Genomic DNA, 17637 nt, shown 5'->3' on the forward strand with positions numbered 1-17637 from the left:
AAAAAAAAAGGATTTTGGGTCCGTACTCCTAGAGGGGAAATGTTGAGGGACAGGAGGTACTGGAAGGTACCACCCAGAAATTGGGAGTGGTGACAGGTGGAGCTGGGCTTGGGTGTGAAAATGTAGACCTGTAGGCATGGTTCGCTCTCTTCTGTTCAGATCATCATGTAAATAGTAACTTGGCTTCTCTCTCTCTCATGTTCTAACATGTGAATGTTCTCAATTTTCCTGAATAATATTTAAAATTCATGAAAATCATGCTCTCTCCTTAATTCTTTGTTGCGATAATGCATGACAAACTTCTCAAATGTTGGGAATACAAAAGGCTGGCCCCATTTCCTCCAAAACAGGGTCATTTCCAGTGCTCAGTGATAGTAAACAGCCTTATAAGGAACATCTTATGTTAAAACCATTGGTGGCTGAGCACATGTTTGGCCCCCTACTGGTTAACCTCTATGTGTTCTCCAAAGAGGTTGGACCAAACAACGGTCCCATCATCCCATCAGTTACCTCCTAACTCCTTTTATGGAGCAGAGGCTCTCTTTGTATTTTGCTAATCAATGCTATTTCTTCTTTTTTCTCCCTCCCTTCCTTTATTTTGGAAGGGAGGAATTCTCATTGGGGCTTTACCATTCTGTGCTGACTTTTTCAGACAGAGATAGACATAGAGAAATATAGAGAGATGGGGAGAGACCACAGCACTGAAGCTTCTTTCCCCATGCTCAAACCTGGGCTGTTTCCATGGCAAAGCAGGCATAGTATTCAAGGGAACTATTTTGCTTCTCCAATTTTTTTAAAAATGACTTTACTGGGGCAAATTTATAAGACAGTGCTGTCACACATGTACAGTTTCTTATCTTCTGGGGTACGGATGTACACACCACACTCATCACCAGTTGATGTATTCCTTCCATCATGCACTGGGTAGCCAGTGCAGACCACATTATTTCCATCCCCAGCACTGGACCCCACACCCTAAAGAAAGCCTGCTTGCTCCCTAGCACCCTGAAGGACCAAACAAGGTGTATAGAGTCACCATGTTTTTAATTGTCCCTTTATGTAATTTGCAAGTCTGAAAACTGCATCAAGAAAACCATCAACTTTCTATGGATTAGAGGACATCTTTGAGTTTCTTGAGCTTGGCTGGTGGGCTAGGCGGGTGTGAGAACATCCTGGTCGCCCTTCTCCCAGGGCCCCACTCCTGCCTGATGAGAACAGAGGAAGGAAGCTCATCATAGCCAACAGGTTCTAAGTGGGGGTAGTAGGAAGGAAAAGCAGGGGAAATGGTGACTGCCAGAGTAGGAGAATGTGAAGGTATCTATTGAGGGTCTTTCTCTGAGGTTTGGGGGGAAATAGTGGGAAGGCTCACTGTTGGGGGGGGGGGGGCTCAGGCTTGTCAGCTGGAGAGCCCATCACCAGAGGCACTGCTAGATCATGATGGAGCACCACACTAGAGAGGCACAAATAAACCTCAAGCCCAGCACACATTTATTCAGTTTGTGAAGCGGATTAATAGAATAACCAATAAAACATGTATAAAAGCTTTAATTAAATCTGATGAAATAAAACTTCATGTTTTATTTATGGACACTCGCAACATGTAAAGGATTCAGGGACACATTCATTTTTACTGCCATTTCGTCCTCATATCTATAATTAAATCCAGGCTGCAGCTCTGGCCCAAAGCAATGCGGCATTTTAAAGCTGGCCTTTGCTGGGGCCCTCCCCCACCCCCATCTGTGTTTAATTATAATTACCATCCCAACTGTAGGGAGGGAAGTGGATGGGAAAACAAAACATAGTAATCAAACAAACAAACAAGCACACACACACAAAAACCTGTTGTGGCCATTGTGTTTTCAAAGGACAAGCTGAAGGAGGTTGAGAGCAGATGGGCGTGTCCTTGATTTCCAGTTTTATTCTGTACCAAGTGCATAATCCCTCCATTTCACTTTTGACATAAAAAAGGACTTCATGAAACAAGACAAAATAACTTATGATTATATGAAACATAACTGTGACAAATCACAAAACTATACATATTAATAGAAAAAAAAGTGTACCTAATTCTTTAAAAGATTTATGACAATAAGCACCAGATGTGCCCCTAGAGTAAAATCGGCCCCATATCCAGTATGATATATGCAGTTCATTTCTCTACGTGAGTGCATAGTACTATATACAAGAGTCTGTGTGATTTATGGGAAACAGATTTCCACTTCTTCCCCCCAAAGTGCTTTATGTCAGCAACATTACACAGGATGCTCTGCTGTCTGTACAATAGAACTCTTTTCTTTTTTTACACTCACCATTTCTCCAATGAGTGGATTTTTTTTTTTATTCATTGCAAAAAAAAAATGTCAACACAGAAATTCCACACCCTCAACAAAAAGTGCCATTAAAAAAAATGCTGCTATAAAATAACATGGTTAAAAACAGTCACAGAAAATATCAAATATTTAAAGTGAACATTTACAATCACTATCCTCAATACTTCAAGGCAATTGGAAAGTCAAGGTTTTGGAGAAGGAAATTCAACTTTATCTCTGTCCTACTATGCTGATGTGCTAGACAGCTGGACATTTAAAAATAAAAGAGCAACATCAATACTTGGCTATCAGTGGGAACTATGCTGTGACTCACTGAAGAATTTCTGTCCAGTTCAGAGTCACTTGTGTATTTTGGGGAGACTTGGGCAAAGGAAGATACACCATGGGAGAAACATTAAACTAATATTTAACAGGTGATCAAAGGCTAAATTACAACTAACACTCTGATGTATTCCCTTTTGGGAATTAAAACAATGCAGAAAATAAGATGTCTTTGGGCATACTAACTTCTTTTCGTGTAACAGGATAATTGGCTTTGGACTGTATGTCTTTTCACAAGCACGGATTTTATTTAGTTATTTATTTATTTTTAGAAAAGGAAACTAAGAATTTCTGGATGTTTATGAAAATGGTTCATGTAAAGTAAAGACTAAAAAGGCAACGGAATGGTAGGGAATAATTATTTTTTTTTATTGAACATGCTACTCTTACTGCTACAAACATAATGATAAAAACATACATAAATGTTCTGCAATGCAGAAGCAAGCAGGGGACCAATGTTAAGGCCAGGGAGACTCCGAGGCCACGGGTCTATGTAGTCTGGGAACTATAATGTGTCCTGTTCTGAGGCCTTCAGCTTAAACCTACAGAGATCAGGAACAGTAAGAGGGGAATCTTGGGTCTTGCTCCCTGCTAATACAAATGCCCCTCAGGGACTAACCCACACTTGTGCTGAGGAAGGTCACCCTACCTGACTCCCTCCCACTAAACTGAGGCAACAGAGGAGCAAGACCATTTGAGAGAGCATGGAACAGGCTAAGAAGGGTATGTGGGCATCTCCTCCAACACAGAAGCTGGATGGCCTACGTGGGTTCTGAGGCCCAGCTTCAGACTGTGCTCCCTCTTCTCCTCTGAATTAAAGTCAGAAGGCAGGGCTCACAACATCACCTGCTAGAACAACCTTACCTTGCCATCTTATCCCTCCTCATCACGCAAGTGAAATACGTTCTGAGGCTCGAGTATTTAAGAATGGGTAGACTGCTTCTTTAAAAAGACCTGTCTTTCCCTTGTTTTTTGGATATGTGGCAAAAGGCAGAGGAGGTCTGTTCCAGGTCATGCCACACAGCTTACAGTCTGCAAGCAGCCTGATAGCTGATGTGGGAAAGAGGCATGATGTGCATGCTTTTCATAAGACAGAGCAGATTTTTTGTAAAGAGAACTTACTGCTTTTGTAGATGTGGATGTCTCTGTGATTTTATTTTTATTTATTTATTTATTTTAAGATCAGAGCCCACTAGTCTGAGAAACTAGTCAAACCAGAACTCACACTTGGGTTTTCCTATACTTTGTCCTATTGCATATTGAAGTGAGACCCAGAATTGGTGTTGACTGTAGGTAGGCTAGAAAGTCAGGACACGAACCATCTCTGGATACCAAGACTGACAATAAACTGTCTTGCTGAAGACTGCAAATCTTCAGTTTGGCAAAAATTCCTTCATTTTTGTTCAGAGAACATTTTCTTTTTCTTTTTTTAGAGAATGAAAAAAAATGATGAACTGGGGTATCACAGGAATGTCAGAATTTACTGGACATTTGGGGGTTTGGCTAACTTTTATAGCCTATGCCAAAGAACTCAGCATTTTTAAAAGAGATTTGCAAGAGTGTCACACGACATGGCTTCCTATCGGTTATCAAATGTCTCTGTAAACATTCTAGGCCTTCAAGTCAGGGTATTAAGGGAGAGAGAGGTTGTCTTCTTCTGTCCTTCTTTCCAGACCATCTTCCTCTACTTGTCTTGGGCCAAACCATGTCAAGAGTCAGTGGACAGGCAACAACAGGTGTGTGTTTGTGGGAGGGGGTAGTGTTTGAACCTCAGGTACAAGAGTGAGAACCATACAGAAAGAGGAAGAGGTCAAGTACAGGAGAGAGTTAGGTGGGGTGAGATACTGGTGGAATTTAACCTATGCGAAACCACTGGCCTTCAGGCCTCCCTAGAATGGTTTTCAAGAGGAAAGGGGAACATAAATTACAGTGTCCATATGTTCCTTTCTTCTAGCATGTCTCTGGGCAGAGCCCCAGAGCTGGGGCAATGGGTGAACTGGTCAAGTAACTGCTTTCTTTGAACAAGATCTTTGAGGTGGAGTTGTCAAAGGAGGAAGGTGCCTGTTCCAATGCCAGGAGAGGGGTGTGCCCACCCCATTTCCCTCAGGTAGCCTCTACTAATTACAAAAAGAATGTTCCAAGGGGGAACTTAGGGCACTATGTGTGTGTTGGTGGAGGTGGGGGGTTGGCTGTGGATAGGGGAGGCACAGCTGTATGTTGCTGGGGTGATTCATGACTGATTCCCAATCAAATGACAGACCTCTAAATGCTTTTTTCCTTTTAAGTTAGGTGTCAATAATGAAGGGTTAGAATGAAAAGGCTAAGATAGACAGCTGGGATAGAAAATGAGTTATAGTGCCTTTCAAGTACTATGCTGGGCAGAACCTTCTTATTTTGCTGTTGGAGAAAGAATGGCTGGTAGGGGTTGGTAGAGTGAGGTTATCTAGGAGAGAAGTGCCCAGCATAGTGGAATGTCAGGCCATGCCAGAAAACCAGGCTTTTCTAAATGTTGAGCCCACAGTGGGTGCTGTACATAGATTTCCTGGGTGTGTCCTGCTTTATGTCGACCAGCAGGAAGGGAGAGAACTGGCATAGCAGTTTACAGTGCTTTGGGCCATCTGGAATGTCCTTTCCCACTTGGAGTTTTCAGCAAGGTTGACCTCTGAACCACTTTTCAGGGTCCACAGCTGCCAGGAAGTAACAGGTGTCCGGTAGAGGGAGACTCCACATGCCCTTTGCAAAGACTGTCATGTTGGTTCCCCTGCCCAACAGACCCAGAGAAGAAGGGCAAAGCCCTGCTTGAATTATCCAGGCCTGCCTTCTGAAGGTAGCCCTGAGGCTGTGCAGTTCTGCTGATTCTGTTGATATCCTTTTCCAAGCTGTTGTGAGAGTCTGAAAACCAAAGGTAGCAAGCAACAAAAAGGTCCCAGATGCCAGCAGGAGTGGAGACCAGGGAGCCTTTAGCCTTCTGTATAGACAGAGGAGAGCTGGCTAGGACAGCGGTCCACAGTGCTGATCTGCAAGAATGTGGTATCTTCAGGGCTGCTGCGAAGAGACTCCCCAAAGAGGCTTGAGGAACCAGAAGGCAAATCATACACTGAAGAGAAAAAAACAGAAAGTCAGTGACTCCTGCCTTGCCACCGCCACCATGTGTGCAGCCTAGATAATCCTGACTAAAGCCCAATGAGGCTACCATGCTGGGCTGGCACCTTCAGTGAATCTCTGTCCTCAGGGGTCTTAATCAGGAAAGAGGCCAACATATAATAACTGCCAAAATAAGTTCCAGCGAAAACTATCAACTGAGTATAAGGAAAAATGAGCTATTCCCTAGAACAGAAGGGTGAGAGTGAACTCAAAAAAAAAAAAAAAAGGAGGCGATATTAAAGCTCAGTCATAACAAAGGCCTGGATTCTCATAGATAGAGAAGTAAAACAAGATAGAGAGGGAAGGGCAGATGAGGCCAAATGTTTTGGCAAAATTCTGGGAGATACAGGGAGACATAGGCCTAACCCATAGAGGTGTTTTGAAGGCCATTCCAAGGAGAGTAGATTTCATTCTCTAGGGAACTGGAGACTGAAGCAGACTGACTTTTTTGAAAGCTGATTTATTTATATGAGAGTTAGATAGATAGAGATAGAGATAGATGAGAGAGAGAGTGTGTGTGTGCTGGGGACCCCATGGCTATAACTCTCAATACTTTATCCACTGGGTCATCTTCCAGGCTGCAAAAGTAGCTTATCAGAACTTTTGTTTTAGGGAGGGATTGCTCAGGCTACCTGGAAAGCAGAAGTTAAATATAAGGATACAACATGAAGATGAGTTTTATGGATATTTGTTGGAGGACTGTTGCCACAGTGGAAGAGACATGATGGTCCCTGAACTAGGGAGGTAGAAGCATGGCTTGTAGAGAACTTGCAAGAAAGATGAAGATAAGAGATGTACTAGGTGTAGACTGAGTATTATTTGATGTCATCATAGGCTAAGTCAAGTCTAGTCCAGGAGCACAATAACCTGCCAGTTGCCCTAGATTCAACATACCTGTAATGCCGGAGTGAGCTGAGAAGGCTCTGTGGAAAACATCAAAGCCAGACTGGCCCATGGATGTGGGGACTAGGCAGTCCTCAAAAGAAGGCATCACACTGCAGGAGCTGCTGGGGGGCATGGACCGCTGGGAGTCAGGGTAATGTGGGGGGCAGAATGTCTGCAGCTGCCCATAGAACCCTGAAATGCAAACAGAGCATTGAGCCACCATGGGATATAAATTCTGATATAAATTCTCCAACCCTATACCTGACTTCATATGCCTTGGGTTCAGGATCTGGGCAGTGGCACACGTGTTTGAGCACACACATTGCCAAGTGTAAGATGGGTTGAAGTCCCCATCTGCATGGCAGAAGCTTCACTAGTGGTGAAACAGATCTATAGGTGTCTCTCTTTCTTTCTCCCTGTCTCTTTTCCTCTCAATTTCTTTTTGTCCTATCAAAGCAAATCAATCAATCAATATTAAGAAAAAAAGAGAAATGTTTAACATGCCTTGGGTTCTTAAACACATCTGGGAAAGATGAGCAAGCATTTGGTATATATTCTTTAGGCTAAAGGTCTTCTACTTTGTGGGCTTTCAAAGCTTGCTAACTACTTTTATTTCCTCTTCTAGGACTGGAAGCTGAAGTGTTATGTTCCTCTCCCTTGGACTTCTAGGAAGTACTTGACATCAATTACCTGACTTCCAGGGGAATTCCTACAAAGGCTCTCTCACCAGGTTTTGACCTTCTTTCTTCACTTACTTTACCTTATTTATTTATTATTCGGTTCAAACCCAAATAATGCTTGAGATAAAGTCCACCTTAAAAATTAACATTTATCATCTGTCCAACATCTGTTTTTCTAACAGAAAAATTCATATACATCTGTATCATTCTCATTATCTTGATTAAATTATTTGTTTTTATGAGAGAAAGAAAGATCAGTGTACCCCTCAGTTCTGGCATACGTGGTGCCAAGAGTCAAACTTGAGAACTCATAATACAAGCCATGGGCTCCAGTGCTGAGCTACGTACATGGCCTCAGTATTTTGCAAAAGCATAAAAAATATTCTGCAGTTGGATATACTATAATTCACTTAACTATTGTCATTGTTGAATTTTAAAATAAGTGAGAAGACAGGAAATGAATAAATAAGATGACACAGACATGCTAGGGCAGGTAATTTAACATTCAAAAATAATCAACATTTTGCTAATCTTGTTTCATTTACAAGTTCAACCTCATTATTTCCTCTAATTTAGTGATGCTTTCCATAGGTCCCTACTTGGTCCTTCATATTTTCCATGATACCTTTCCTTTTTCCTTCCTGGATAAATTTAAGCCCATGAATTATTTTCTTGGAGTATAATATGCTTAAAAATAAAAATGATGAAATCTTCATTTGGCATTTAATTGAAAGAAGAGCTGCAATTCTGTCACAAGTCTGCTCCATTCCACTGAGTCTATTTCTTCAACTGTTAAATGTGAGAGTCCTTGTTGACATCATTGGGCTGCTGTGACATTAGATCATTGGGCAAAGAATTCCATGTGTAACACTTTGAAGTGTTTTATTCACCCTAGTTACTATTTGTACCACTCCTCTCTCTGATATGGAAAACTGAGGTATTAATAGAGGAAGTAAACCCTAGGTTTCTTCCACAAACCTCCAGCAAGTGATAGAGAAGCGGAACTAACTAACAGCAGAGCTAATTCTGTGTGACTTTCTCCCTAAGAACTACCTCTTCTTCTCACTCTTCTTCTTCCTCCCTCTTTCTTCTTTATCAATTTCCAGATATAAAAATAACAGATGTATGTAGGACTATGTGAAAGCTTGGTAGAGCTTAGGGAAGCTCTCCCATCCTCAGATGGAGGTCTGGAAAGACACCCCACTTGTTATCCTCTCTCATTATAGAGATGAGCCAAGAGGAAAAAGTCTCCCAGACTCAGTTTCTTCTTGTTATACTCCCAAGTTCACAGAAAACCTACAGGTCTCTCATACTTACTTTCTCCCTGCTGGCAGGCCACATGGCTGCCTGCTTTAAGATTCACTCAAAGTTCACATAGTCACTCAAAGTTCACACATCCACTTCACCTTTTGATCACAAAGGAGAACACATTCTGTCATACACCTCAAACACCAGACAGAGAAAAGCCCAAAACTTCTATTTCCTTATGGTCTTTGATATCTATGATTTACATCAATGATTTACATCAAGCCTTGTTTTTCTTCTCTGCATCTCACCTTACTGGTATAACCCCTATGCTTCTCTCAAATGCCTTTGGTTAATTAACCTGCCTGCATCATAGAGAATAATTGTCTTGACCTTTATGTATCACATCAATTCTTGTCATACCAGCCCCCTACCATAGGGGCAAGCTGACCTTTAAGAAACTTGTAATTTCTGATGTATTTGAAAAATGTTCTTTGTTTAACTTTCTATATATACCCAAGCCCACCCCCAAATAAAATGAGTATTTGTACCAGAATATTCCCCTGTGTCTCCTTTCTGTATTGCTTAGCTCTTGAGCTAGCAAGGGAGAATCGGTGACTTGCCTCCTGGCTGGAGCCACCACACATGAGCCCCAGCAGAGGTAGAATGACAGAAAGAGACCACAGCACCAAAGCTTCCCTCAATACAGTTGGAGCCAGGCTCGAACCTGGGTGATGCACATGACAAAGCCAAGTGAGATATTTTGCCATCCTGTACTCATTCAGTTTATTAAGCTCACACTCTTTAATGTTTCTGACTGGCATCTTCCAGGTAATCTGTGTAATTACTCAGATTACCCTTAGCCAGGAGGACTCTTTGATGGTTGCTAGGAGCCCAAGACATAGACTGACCCTCTAGAAGCTTATGAGGTAATATGGAGTGGGGGTATAAGGAGCATGCAGACTTAAGCACTGGATGCACTCACAATAGAAAATAAAATAATCATGTCCTTTATAAGAAAATAGTAGAACATTTGATCCAGAACCAAGAGGAAAATCCATGTATGGTTTGGGAGGGAGATTGTGTGTTAGCAGTACTGACCATGAAAACATCTAAGAAAATGCTATGTCAGTCAGAAGAATGAAAGAAAAATACTGGTTCTCTTTCTTTCTTTCTTTCTTTCTTTCTTTCTTTCTTTCTTTCTTTCATTTTTTCCCTTTATTTCTTTCCCTTTCTTTCTTTCTTCCTCTCTTTCTTTCCTTTATACCTGCAGGCCTGTTTTATTGCTCATGAAGCTTCCCTCTTGCAGGTGGGGATTGGGGGGGCTAAGTCCAGGTCCTCGAGCATGGTAATATGCACACTTATCTGGGTACACCACTGCCTGGCCCCTGTTTTTTTTTTAATTTCCAAAGGATTTTTTAAATATAATTTTAGAAGACAGATAGATAAAGGAACCAAACAGATCACTCAAAATACTTATATAATTTATCATCCAATATGCACAAACTGTTGGTCCTCTATCCATCAAAGAAATAAAAAATGAGATGATGATAAAATACCATATTCTGCCTATCACATTAGCAGAGATGCTCTAAGACCATTCTCACTGCTAGTGTGAGAATAGTGAATAAAGCACTTCTGGAGCTCCAGTGAAGCAATCAGTTAGTGCACGGTACTTATACAGCACTTCTACATAGTGTTGTAGACACTGTAAATGAATGTAAGCCTTTTGGAGAACAATTTGTTGACAGCTATATCAGGATCCCTAAAAGTGTCTGTATTCTTGGACTTGGGAATCTTATTTCAAGGAATGTTTCTTAAAAGTACATTTCAAATAGCGGGAGAAATTCTGCACCAAGATAGTCATCACAGTGCTAGTTGCCATAACAGAAAACGGAAGAGTCAAATAGACAGCTGTAAAAGCAAACAGTGTTATATTTCCATCATGAAAATAGTTTGCAGACACTAAGGCAATATTCACAAGGAGTTTTAGACACCATGTGAAGACCAGCATGAGGTTAGTTTGAGAGAAAAAATAAAGCAAGACAAAAAAATTAAATGTGGGCATTAGGCTAAGTGATAAGGAAGATTCTACGTAGAGAAGAGATCACATGATAACATATCTATAGTTGTCTTCAGGTATCTTTTGCTTTGTATTTCTCTTAATTAGAACAATTAAGAGTAGGTCCTCTAGAAGAAGATTTCCTGATTTCAAACCCCCACCTAAGCTAGTCACTATCTGTGTAGTCTTAGTTAATTGTCAGCCTCTTAGCATCTGTTTTCTAATTCATAAAATAAAAATTAAAAGTACCATCAATATTTCACTCAATTATTATAAAGATTAAATGTGGGGCCAGGTGGTAGTAGACCTGGTTGAGTGCACATGTTGAACTGCACAAGGAACCAGCTTTGAGCCCCTGGTCCCCACCTGCAGGGGGAAAGCTTTGCAAGTGGTGCAGTGCTGCAGGTGTCTCTCTGTCTCTCTACCTCTCTATCTCCCCCTTCCCTCTCAATTTCTGACTGCATCTAATAAAGGTAATTAAAAAAACTTTAAAAAGATTAAATGAGTCACGCTACATATGTTTTGTAGAGTTTGTTAATGTAACTATATTATTATTATGTATGAATTGGGGAAAATAGTATAATGGTTATACAAAAAGACTTGTATGTTTAAGGCTTCAAATTCCCAGGTTCAATCCCTTGTAATGCCATAAACAAAATATATTTTAAAATAATATATATTCAAATATAATGTATACTTGTTAAATAAGTAAAATTTAAAAGTGAAACAACTATAGTTCTCAAAAATAAAATAATACTTATTAAGACAAAAATTTTAGAAAGGCAACAAATGTGTTCATCAATAATAATCACAGGTTAACAGTGGACACAATAGTAAACTTGTGAATATTACCAGCTCCCAGGATGAATCCTCTGGAATCTTTCTGGCCCTCTGGGAACCTGAGCTGCACCCCTCTCGTCCATGTTAGTTACCAGATCCTACACTAATTGATATACACTCTTGTTGGATAGTATGCCAGCTCCCTCTGGCTTCTGCTTAACCATATGCCTATATAGGGATAGATTTAATCCCATTCAAAGCTTTGGTCTATTTACATAAATCACTTTTACATTTACATAAAGCACCACACTCCCTCCAGGGCATTGGTGGTTTAGTGGTAGAATTCTCACCTGCTCCACCCCCTCTCCTTGTCACACCCTGATCCTCTCCTTGTCACACCCTGATCTTCCACCAGTCACTTTTTGCCCCACCCTCTCTATGTCACATCCTGTTTCCACCCTACTTGGAGAGTATAAAAACAGCTGCTCTTCTGATTAAAGACACTTGGAAATTGCTTTCCGGCTCCGAGAGTTCCAGAGTGTATCTCCTGCGAAGTTAATGTGGCACGAGTTCCTGATCCCTCTCCCACGTAGCAGCCTAGATCAGCTCCAGTTGAGTTCTCTCCAACCCAGAGAGCACTAGTTCGGGAAGAAGCACCCTCAGGCTATCCCGGCATCTGGCGCCCAGAACAGGGACATGTAAGCAGCAGATTTACAAGAAGACTTCCTAGATAAGTACACACCTTTTGGGTATCTGCAATATTGTGTTAAGGCACTGTGATTTTTTTTCTTATTGTTTTCCTGAGATCTCTCCACCATGGAAAATCTTTTCCAAATTCTGCATTCTTTTTCCAGTATACAATTTTTATATATCTGGGACATTTTTCTCAGGGCTGCACCTTATATCCTGTTGATCATCATAGCAGCTTTTAAGGGATATATAGGGCAACCTCTCAAAAGGCTTAAGGACCTAGAGGCTGAGGTCCAAGAGATAAAGGAAGTGATCATAGAACTTAACAAGCACCTTAAAAACAAGAAGAAGCAAAGGCCTGTCGTGATCCTGACCCACCCTAATTCCTCTGCATCTTGCCCTGAGGCCCCTATTTTGGCATCTTGCCCTGAGGCCCCTATTTTGGCAGACATGTGTCCGAATTCTCCTTTGGACTCCACAGCCACTTCTTTGGCCACCCCCATTTTCGCAGACACATGTCCGGAACCTCCTGCTGCCTCCACGGCTGCTTCTTCGCCCACCGCCGTTTTGACAGACACATGTCCGAATTCTCTGTAGCCTCCAAAACCACTTCTTCGGCTGCTTGTCCAGAAGCTTCCACTTCGGTGACTCCTCCTACCGCTACACACTTATCTGAGCAAGTCCACACATTTCCGGTCAATGTTGCCCCCAATAGACAAAAACCTCAAGCCTGGTATCCATATTCCACCACAGACCTGAAGGAACTACGCCAGGCTATCAAGGATGATGGTGTTCATTCCCCATGGACCAGGTCCATTTTACAAGGCCTGCTTCAGAACCTTAATACCCCCCAAGATTGGAGGGATGTAACTTGCGCTACGCTCCCAGGCCCCCTCTTCCTGCAATGGGAGGCATTCTTTCGCGACGAATGTTTACAACAATCACAGAAAAATATTCAAAATCAGCCAGAGGGGAATTTTGATGCATTGTTTGGAACAGGCCAATTAGAAACAGGGATTCAACAGGCAGAAGCCAAGTTTCCACTGGGGTATTTTGATCAGGTACGCCTGTGTGCATTAAAAGCATGGGAGCGATTAACACCACCTATGGGAGTGACCTCAGCCCCCATTCTCTCCCTTCAACAAGAACCTGATGAATCCCTCGCTAAATTCATTGCCAGGGTCCAGTCGAGTTTGGAAAGAAAGATTTATAATCCTGATGCTTGTTTTCTCCTCCTGTGATCCATAGTCTGGGATGGAATGCTTCCGCATTTTCGACAGGACTGTATCACTCTTAAAAACGAACACCCAGATACTTGGATTATAGCTACACAGGATCTCAGATGAAGCTCTTTTCAAGGACCTATGTTACAGGCCTATGCAGCTACCTTACATAAGCAAAAAGGGGCTTGCTTTCAGTGTGGTCACCAAGGGCATTGGCGTAACCAATGTCCAGAAAATAGACCGCGACCCCGCCTCCAGTCAGGGCAACCCCGCCTCCAGACAGGGAATCAGAGACCACGAATGCCTTGTCCCAGATGCCAGAAAGGATTTCACTAGAGGAGAGATTGTTGGTCAAGGTTCCATAGGAACGGCATGCCTCTGCCAAATGTAAACAGGGATTTAAACTAGGTGTGGGGCTTCCCTTAGCCCCGCCCCCAAGAGGGAAGGAAGCAGGTTGCCCGCTTGGTGCTGTGCCCTTCTTCCACAAACAGAAGCCCAGCTCGGGACCCAACCCGTCGCTACACCCACCACACCAAGTAACAATAACAGAGGGTGAGCAGAAGGAGGAACCCGCAGTATGTGGGAACTTCCAGCATAGAAATAACTGGCTGGAGCAAGAGAACAGCTCGAATTCAGAGCCTGAGATTTTATGGACCACCCCTGTTTTAGAAAGGGGTCATCCAACTATGACAGTAAAGATTGGTAATATTCCTTTTAAGTGTTTGATTGACATGGGAGCAGATAAGACAATCTTAAGACAAGCAGAGGTTCCCCAGAGTTGGGAACTCCTCCCAGGACCACGCTCACATGGTGTTGGAGGATTGACTCAGGCATTCTGCACACGAGATTCCCTTGTGTGGGAAGATCCAGAAGGGACTACCGGATGCTTTCAGCCTTTAATAGCTGATATAAGCACCAATTTATTGGGAAGAGACCCCTCTTGTCCATGTTAGTTACCAGATCCTACACTAATTGATATACACTCTTGTTGGATAGTATGCCAGCTCCCCCTAGCTTCTGCTTAACCATATGCCTATATAGGGATAGATTTAATCCCATTCAAAGCTTTGGTCTATTTACATAAATCACTTTTACATTTACATAAAGCACCACACTCCCTCCAGGGCATTGGTGGTTTAGTGGTAGAATTCTCACCTGCTCCACCCCCTCTCCTTGTCACACCCTGATCCTCTCCTTGTCACACCCTGATCCTCTCCTTGTCACACCCTGATCTTCCACCAGTCACTTTTTGCTCCACCCTCTCTATGTCACATCCTGTTTCCACCCTACTTGGAGAGTATAAAAACAGCTGCTCTTCTGATTAAAGACACTTGGAAATTGCTTTCTGGCTCCGAGAGTTCCAGAGTGTATCTCCTACAATGTTGTTTACGCCGGGTTATGTTGTTTTTGCCGGGCTGGCTTCACAGGTGGGTAACAGATGACCAGGGACTCATGGTTGAGCTGTAGGCAGTATCTCTTTATTCATGCAGGACGCAGCACTGTCTAAGCCGAGCTGAGTTAAACTCAAAGTACAGTACTGTAAAACTCACAATGCCGTCTTTATATATACTTGCCAAGTAAGGTGGAAACAGGATGTGACATAGAGAGGGTGGAGAGAAAAGTGACTGGTGAAAATCAGAGTGTGACAAAGAGGGGGCAGATTAGGTGAGAATCCTATCACTGAACCACAAATGCCCTGGAGGGAGGGTGGAACTTGTTAACAGTGGTTATGTAAATAGAATGAAGTGGTTATGTAAATAGAATAGTGTTAAGCAGGGGGGATTTAAACCAAATGAAACAGAAGGGGTCTCATGCATACCAACAATTCCCCCTTTCTTTTTAACTAATGGCCATTGTGGAGTGAACAGAAACGTATATCGTATAGGCGTTTTCAAAAGAACTGGCATAAGACATGGAAAACAAAATAGGCGAGCAGCAATAACCAGTGTGATGCCAAGGGGGAAGTTTCTTGCCTCAAAGGGAAAGGCCTAGCAGGTGAAAGGGCATTTCTTGCCTTTGGGAACGCTTCGTGCCTCTGTGGGCATCTCTTGCCTCTTGGGGCGCTTCATGCCTCTGTGGGCATAACCTAATAAGGAGGGGGAGTTTTCTGACTCTGGGGCAGAGCCTGCAGGTGACGGGACATGGTCTATAAAGTCTCAAGGCAATTGGCTGAAGTTAGTCTTTGAGAAACACAGCAGCATGTACCAGTAAGTCCGATGGAGGTGTCAGTCCAAAGTAGCTGACCACAGAAGAAAATACCAGAGGATGAAACGCTGCACGTCTGTCTTGATGGGGAATGTTGGCCACCAGAATTCTGCTTTTCTGTAGAGAGTGATCTCTGGAGTCTGTGAATCTGTTTCTTCAGGTCGTGCCAGGTCTCATCATTGGTTTCCGGGGGTGTGTTGTAGTCACTCCATCTTGTGGGTGATGTCAGAGAACAGGGGTCCAAATGGATTTCCGAGAACTCCATTTGAGTAGATGCTTTTTCATGTGAAGACTTTGACAGCTGAAATTCACTTACTTGTTGAACAAAACTTGTAGCAGATTAGAAGTTTACTATAATTGATAATTCCATTATAATTGGAAGTCCTTTCTAGTATGATTTTAAGGTTGTTTAAGCAGTTTAAACTCAATAAAATGTGGAAAGGTAAACAGAAGAACCACGGTTAAAAGCCTCAGGCATGAGAATAATTAACATAATCATTACACTATCTGCCCCACCCATAACTCATACAGTTTTCAGGATTAAACATTTCAGATTCATGTCAAGACGTAAAAGAGAAATCAAAGGAGGGAAAAAACAACTTTTTGGATTGTTTCTGGATGTCTCTAGAAATCATGGCTGTGTCCAGCATTTTTTTTTAAGTGAATGCCAAACAAAAATTCAGTCATTCAAATCATTCTCTTATGAAACGCAACTTGAACCAGATTATCAAGATCTCACCATGTAGGATTAAGAGTCCCCGGAGGGCGGCCTAGTCCAAAAAGCTCCTCGAAATTCCATTTAGGGTGTTTCTGACTGTTCCTGCTGGATTGCTTCAGGCATCCATTTTTAAAAGCGTCTTCCCATTGAAGAAAGAATCCAATCAGGAGAGTAGAACTAACCACGTGTCTCCATACTTGGGAACTGCCAGGGTACTCGAGAATGTTCTTCAAATTAGAGTAGTCCTTCTCCATGGGAAACATTCGAGAAGAAGTCCAGAAAGTTCCAGGGGAATTCCCCATGCATATCCCAAGGTCTACGATCACAGTCATAAAGAACCAAACTGTGGCCCGGAGCAAAATGTAGTCCTTTTCCTCAGGAAACATGGTAGAGGGAATCCAGAAAGTCCAAGGAGAAATCTCCGTGCATCTCCCAAGCTCTATGATCCCCGTCATAAGAAACCAAAGTTCCCGGTCAGGGAACCGAAATGTGGCCCAGAGTAAAATGTTCCAGAGACAGAATAACTGTCTCATGATGAAACAGTAGAGGCTTTGGCAAACCTCTTCATAAGTAGAAAGGCAACCTATAGTGGATGGGTAGCCAAGTTTACTTTACTGGACGATGGGTGGGTAGGGTCCCGTGTTGATGCCGGTCCATGTTTCAGGGCTTATTTCAGTCCCTGTTCAGGCACCATATGTTGTTTACGCCGGGTTATGTTGTTTTCACCAGGCTGGCTTCACAGGCGGGTAACAGACGACCAGGGACTCATGGTTGAGCTGTAGGCAGTATCTCTTTATTCATGTAGGATGCAGCACTATCTAAACTGAGCTGAGTTAAACTCAAAGTACAGTACTGTAAAACTCACAATGCTGTCTTTATATATACTTGCCAAGTAAGGTGGAAACAGGATGTGACATAGAGAGGGTGGAGAGAAAAGTGACTGGTGAAAATCAGAGTGTGACAAAGAGGGGGCAGATTAGGCGAGAATCCTATCACTGAACCACAAATGCCCTGGAGGGAGGGTGGAACTTGTTAACAGTGGTTATGTAAATAGAATAGTGTTAAGCAGGGGGGATTTAAACCAAATGAAACAGAAGGGGTCTCATGCATACCAACACTACGAAGTTAGTGTGGCAGTTCTGATCCCTCTCCCACGCAGCAGCCTAGATCAGCTCCAGTTGAGTTCTCTCCAACCCAGAGAGAACTAGCTAGGGGAAGAAGCACCCTCAGGCTATCCCAGCACACTATGATTTCTTTCCTTAAGCAATCTGAGCTCAAAATAGCTACATATCTGAATGATTTAAAGAGATCTGGTTAGGAAGCTTTGTGGTTTGGGTGGTTCCTTGATCTAATC

At 42.5% G+C, this 17637-nt stretch overlaps 1 protein-coding gene across 7 annotated transcripts in view; it reads right to left on the minus strand.

Annotated features, from left to right (window-relative positions):
- Positions 1–1881: 1881 nt before the first annotated feature.
- GLIS3 (GLIS family zinc finger 3) overlaps positions 1882–17637 on the minus strand; it is a 630646-nt gene continuing 614890 nt past the window's right edge. For all 7 annotated transcript variants that reach the window (XM_060199785.1, XM_060199784.1, XM_007525728.3 and 4 more), the window contains 2 exons: positions 6690–6872; positions 1882–5748 (listed from right to left, as the gene is read on the minus strand). In XM_060199785.1, the coding sequence (XP_060055768.1) occupies positions 5612–5748; positions 6690–6872 (320 nt within the window). In that variant the 3' untranslated portion in view covers positions 1882–5611. The remainder of the gene's footprint in view (positions 5749–6689; positions 6873–17637) is intronic.

This window comes from Erinaceus europaeus, chromosome 10 (assembly GCF_950295315.1).
Source record: "Erinaceus europaeus chromosome 10, mEriEur2.1, whole genome shotgun sequence".
In the NCBI taxonomy this organism is placed as follows: domain Eukaryota; kingdom Metazoa; phylum Chordata; class Mammalia; order Eulipotyphla; family Erinaceidae; genus Erinaceus; species Erinaceus europaeus.